The sequence below is a fragment of the Palaemon carinicauda genome, chromosome 27 (assembly GCF_036898095.1).
Source record: "Palaemon carinicauda isolate YSFRI2023 chromosome 27, ASM3689809v2, whole genome shotgun sequence".
Classification (NCBI taxonomy): domain Eukaryota; kingdom Metazoa; phylum Arthropoda; class Malacostraca; order Decapoda; family Palaemonidae; genus Palaemon; species Palaemon carinicauda.
In genome coordinates, this window is record NC_090751.1 from 16,349,180 (window position 1) to 16,355,179 (window position 6,000).

The following is a 6,000-nucleotide window of genomic DNA, read 5'->3' on the forward strand; positions in this document are numbered from 1 at the left end:
TGTATACTTGTAAAAGAAGATGTAGCCTATAATACAAGTATTTATGTGTAAAATATATATATATATATATATATATATATATATATATATATATATATATATATATATATATATATAATAGCAAAAAGGCTTTCAAGAAACTATTAGATGACAACACTTAAATGAAACTGGATTTAACATTGTTTAGAATTTGTTTTCTAAATAAATTTGAAGGGCAATTAAAACCTCTATTTAGTGAAATGAGATGACTCAAGAATACTACACTACTAGACTTAACGTTAAGGTATAAGTAATAGAAAAAAAAACTACTTATAACGGCTTTACAAAAAAATCAATTAAAGAAATTACATTCACCATAAAACTGTGTATTACAACATTACTGGGATTCTAGTGCCGTTTCTAACGATACCGGAAGCACTTTTCAAAGGAAACGTATAAAACAAAAATCAATAAAAACAATACACTTCAAAATCATTATTCTTTTTGTGCGATGGCCTTAATAAAAATTCTAATACTGATAAAATGAGAGCTTGCAAGGAAGACTTGTGAAAGAAGAAATAAAACCTTAAAATAGCGATGGAATATACCGTAGGAGTAATTTCTTGATACAGTGAATGTTATTATTATTATTATTATCATTATTATTATTATTAAATGCTAAGCTGCAACCCTAGTTGGAAAGGCGGGATGCTATAAGCCCAGGGGCCCCAACAGGGAAAATAGCCCAGTGAGGAAAGGAAATAAAGAAAAGTAAAATATTTTAAGTATAGTAACACTAAAAAAAATATTTCCTATAAAAACTATAAAAAAAAAAACTTTAACGAACCAAGAGGAAGGGAAACTAGATAGAAGTGTGCCCGAGTGTACCCTCAAGCACGAGAACTCTAACCAAAGACAGTGGAAGACCATGGTACAGAGGTTATGGCACTGCCCAAGGCTAGAGAAAAATGGCTTGATCTTGGAATGTCCTCCTAGAAGAGCTGCTTACCATAGCTGAAGAGTCTCTTCTAATCCTTACCGAGAGGAAAAGTAGCCACTGAACAATTACAGTGCAGTAGTTAACCCCTTGGGTGAAGACGAATATTTTGGCAATCTCAGTGTTGTCAGGTGTATGCGGACAGAGGAGAATCTGTAAAGAATAGGCCAGACTATTCGGTGTCTTTGTAGGCAAAGGGAAAGAACCGTAACCAGAGAGAAGGGTCCCCATAACTCTCTAGCGGTAGTATCTCAACGGGCAGTTGGTGCCCAGGCCAACCTACTAAGGATTCACTGATTTATTAACTACTTTAGATAAGAAGAAAAATCAAAACTACTACAGGAAAGCCTGAAATTAACCATAAAATGTATCAAAATAGTGCTAAGGAAAGGATTATCAAAATTAGCCTTTCCATGAAAGAAACCGATAAGTTTTAAAAAACTATTTGCCGTCCACGAATCTTTCCATCCAGAAAAGAATTTGGAAAGTAAATCTATATACAGAGTATATATTTCAATATAGTTTTTAAATCGATATAAAGGAATGCAAAAGGAAAAAACGCAAAAGGCTATCTTGTTATGTGGTCAAAGCTCGAAAGGTTTTATGTAATATTCTGAAACATATATTCAGAATTCACCAAACAGGATAATGATAGATGAAGAAAAATTGCTAATAGCCAAGATCAAAACCTTTCATAAATTACAGAGATAACAAATATCACAAATAAATGTTTGCTTAGGGATATAAAAAGCTATAACAACTCTTCCACTGTAGGAATAAAAGTAGACAAGAACATAATCCTTACAAATTTCTCAAACACGATATTAATTGCCGTTAGAAAAAAAATAATATAAAATAAAACTGACGACTGTTTCATAGAAAAAAAAAAAAACATAACCTTTTCGAACATGCACACGAAAAGCTTCACTATTATCGCTCTGCCAAAGGGGGGGGGGTGTCATTCAAAATTGCAATCAGATTTTACTCACAATAACAAGAACTCAAAAATCCTCTAGGTCTTTCTATGCTTTAAGATGCATCTTTATTTCTAGCTAGAATATCTGAACCCTTCCTGTAACCAGCTGGTGTTATTGGTCCCCGCTGCTTTGTGGTAGGCAATTATGTAAATTTAAAACAAACATACCCAGACACCAATAAATCATACAGCCCTGAACGGAAAAAACACAATGTTTCCATCTTCTTCGTGCTGTATTCTCTGGTATGTTAACAACAGGTGTGTGTGTGTGTGTGTGTGTGTGTGTGTGTGTGTGTGTGTAGGGGGAGGGGGGGGGCTAGCGGGAGCAATCATAAAAATTTCTATATAAATTTAGGTAAATAATCACAACCTTTCGATTGACTTACTCAAAGTTTAAAAAAAAAATAATCTATCGACGCTAAAGGGTTATTAATGAGTCTAAACATGAAGACCGCAACAAAATTTCTTTAAATATGACATAAAAAATATATCAATAGATAGAAGCATAATTCCTTATCTTAAATAAGATACTCGATAAAGTGGCATATAAAAGAAGAACGCAATTCTTAATTTAGTGAGTAACCATTGCTTGATTTTTAAAACAATAGTGTCCAAAATGACTTCCGGGGAATAAAATGTTTGAAACCATTTTCAATAATTGAAATCATTTTTAGCGCACCATTCTAAATTACTGTGAGCAAGCCCTTTCGTGTAATCCACTAAGGAATTATTCTATATTGAAAAAAAAGGAAAGCGGAAATAGTCACCGATAACAAATTGTTCAATTAGGTTGCAAATCTTCCTTCATGCGCTGACTAATTAGGGCATCGTGAGGGTTGCGAAATGAGGTCATGCAAGCAGAAGATTTGGGGGAGGGAGGGAAATAGGAGACGGGAACTCTCTTGCTTTACCAGTATATAAAGACATCTCACTCCAGTCGAACAATCACTCGCTTCCCAATTTCAGTATCTTACTTTTCTCCTACCTTTTCTATAACGACTTCAATCTCTAAATCTTTGAGACTTTTTATTTTCTGATTCTGAGGTATCTGTCTTCTAGTATGAAGGCCGTTGTAATATTAGGTAAGTGTACACTAAATTATCATTTACAATGATTTCCATGTCCAAGCTTATTTGAATTTACATTTCATAAACAAACATTTCTGGTATTTCATTTTTTTGGGGGAGAATTCAACTTTAAATTTAAATCTTTTTTCCTTACACCAGCTCTTCTGGGTGCTGTGACATCACAGAGTTTCCCATCGAGTGCATATGGAGCTCCCAACGGTGGTTTCTCCAATGGCTTTGGAAACGGCAATGGAGCCCTGACCAATGGCTTTGGAAACGGCAATGGACCCCAGAGCAATGGCTTTGGAAACGGCAATGGAGCCCTGAACAATGGCTTTGGAAACGGCAATGGAGCCCTGAGCAATGGCTATGGTGCACCTCCAAGCAGGTCCTATGGAGTTCCCAATGGTGGGTATGGAGTCGATCCCGAGATCGCTGCCTTGGCTGAAAACATTCCTGGTGGGGGTGTCCCTGGAGAGGACTATCCCGTCTTGGCCGACGTCCCTGATACAGGATTCTCCTGTGATGCCCAAAGTGTGCCTGGATACTACGCCGATACAGCTCCTGAAGCTGGCTGCCAGGTCTTCCACATCTGCCAAGACCGCCCTAATGGACGCCGCCAGCAGGACTCCTTCCTCTGCCCCAACGGAACCATCCTCAATCAGCAGTACTTGGTCTGTGACTGGTGGTTCAACTTCGACTGCTCTGACGCTCAAGATTTCTACTTTGTCAACGAATTCATTGGAGTCGAACCAACTGTTGGATATGCTTATGGCATCATTAATGGCAATGGAAATGGTAATGGTAACGGCAATGGAAGGTCGGGATACAGTAATGGTAATGGCAATGGATTAAATGGAAATGGTAATGGAAGAAATGGTTATACCAACGGCAGTGGAAGAAATGGATACACTAATGGTAACGGAAATGGTAATGGAAGAAATGGACTCTCCAATGGAAATGGCAATGGACGCAATGGATACACCAATAGAAATGGAAATGGCATCAATGGAATCAGCAACGGCAACAGTAATGGAAGGACTGAATACACCAACGGTAATGGCAACGGCTTCACAAATGGTAATGGAAACGGAAATGGCATAAATGGTTTCACTAATGGAAATGGTAATGGCAATGGAAAGAGAGGATACACCAATGGAAATGGAAACGGCAATGGTAACACCAATGGCAATGGTAATGGAAGAAATGGATTCACCAATGGCAATGGATATACCAATGGAAATGGCAATGGCATCAATGGTAATGGAAATGGATACACCAATGGTAATGGTAACGGCATCATTGGTAATGGAAATGGTAATGGCATCAATGGCAATGGAAATGGATTCACCAATGGTAATGGTAACGGTAGCAACGGTAATGGAAATGGAAAGAATGGATACACCAATGGTAATGGTAGTAATGGTAATGGTAACGGCATCAACGGTAATGGAAATGGAAGGAATGGATACACCAATGGTAATGGCAGCAATGGTAATGGTAACGGCATCAACGGTAATGGAAACGGTAATGGAAATGGGAGGAATGGATACACCAATGGTAATGGCAGCAATGGTAATGGAAACGGCCTCAACGGTAATGGAAACGGTAATGGAAACGGAAGGAATGGATACACCAATGGCAATGGCAGCAATGGTAATGGTAACAGCATCAACGGTAATGGAAATGGTAATGGAAATGGAAGGAATGGATACACCAATGGTAATGGCAGCAATGGTAATGGTAACGGCCTCAACGGTAATGGAAATGGAAGGAATGGATACACCAATGGTAACGGAGCCAATGGCAACGGAAATGGCTTGAGATCCTTATCCCAATCCTATGGTGTCCCTCTCTTCTAAGCAATGAGAAACGGATTCCCTTCGAAGACACCCATCACTCAGACCTGGCCTCGTCTAAGCACAACCTTCCTCGATCCTCACATTTCTTCAAATAATGAACTTTCCATTTATCTTTTTCCTGCACCATCTATTTCTTTCACTTATCTTTAAAAAAAGCTTTTCCACCTTCGTAGAATAGATTTATTCCGAGAAATCATGTATATTTTTATACTTGCGACATAGTAATTCTATTTTTCGAAATAATTTTGTACATATGTAACAAAATCAAATAAAACATATGGCAACACTGAACTGGAATTTTTTTCAACATTGGTAAACCTAGAGGTAAATAGTACATATATACGGTAACGATAACAATTATATTTTGCAAACGAAATAATCAGCAAAACCCTACATGTATACTGTCAATAGAAGGTTTCGTTAGATTTACCGAGGCAAGTGGTACCTGATGAAGGGTGAATTATAATTAAAAAAATATTTACATATAAAACAAGCTTCACTACAATAATACAAAATGCTTATAGATACTCAAGATATCCAGAGAAATACTTTCACCTGGAAATTTTCCTAACCAGAAAAAAATATTCGTAATAAATGCCAAGAAATCCGAATCTAACAATGAATGTTGATACAAAACATGTCAAAATTATCAGCTCCGCCAAGCCGCAATTAAAAAAAAAAAAAAAAAAAAATTAATAAATAAATAAATTTCCCGGTTCAAATAATCTCTAGACTTTACGAGCTTACCTATGAGGACAAGATGGTAAAATTTGCTTCTAAGACCTATATAAAATTCAAACTACAGAGAATGAAAGGATAAAAAAAATATCGACTACAAAGAATGAACCGATAGAGAAATGTCAACTACAGAGGATGAATGGATACAGTTATGTTGACTACAGAGGCTGAATGGATACAGCGTCTGCATGATCCTTTTCGCTGGTCGGTGCCTCAACTCCCAATATTCTTCTCAGGACTTCGTTCTCAAAGCTAAAAAACCTGTTGGGTATTGTTTCATAGTCATACCACGACTCATGTCCCTACAGTAACACCGATCTCACTGAACTGATATATAGTCTGATTTTTATATGTAATTTCAGGCGATTTCATTTCCAAATT

At 37.0% G+C, this 6,000-nt stretch overlaps 1 protein-coding gene across 2 annotated transcripts; it reads left to right on the top strand.

Annotated features, from left to right (window-relative positions):
• Positions 1-2,896: 2,896 nt before the first annotated feature.
• On the top strand, positions 2,897-5,172 carry LOC137620553 (uncharacterized PE-PGRS family protein PE_PGRS20-like). Of its 2 annotated transcripts, XM_068350807.1 has the most exons (3): positions 2,897-3,034; positions 3,179-3,248; positions 3,348-5,172. In XM_068350807.1, exons 1-3 carry the CDS (start codon positions 3,013-3,015, stop codon positions 4,879-4,881), a joined length of 1,626 nt encoding a protein of 541 aa, XP_068206908.1. In that variant the 5' UTR covers positions 2,897-3,012; the 3' UTR covers positions 4,882-5,172. The 2 variants fall into 2 exon arrangements, with proteins under 2 accessions (XP_068206908.1, XP_068206907.1); XM_068350806.1 differs by having other exon boundaries at positions 3,179-5,172.
• The last annotated feature ends 828 nt before the right edge of the window (positions 5,173-6,000 follow it).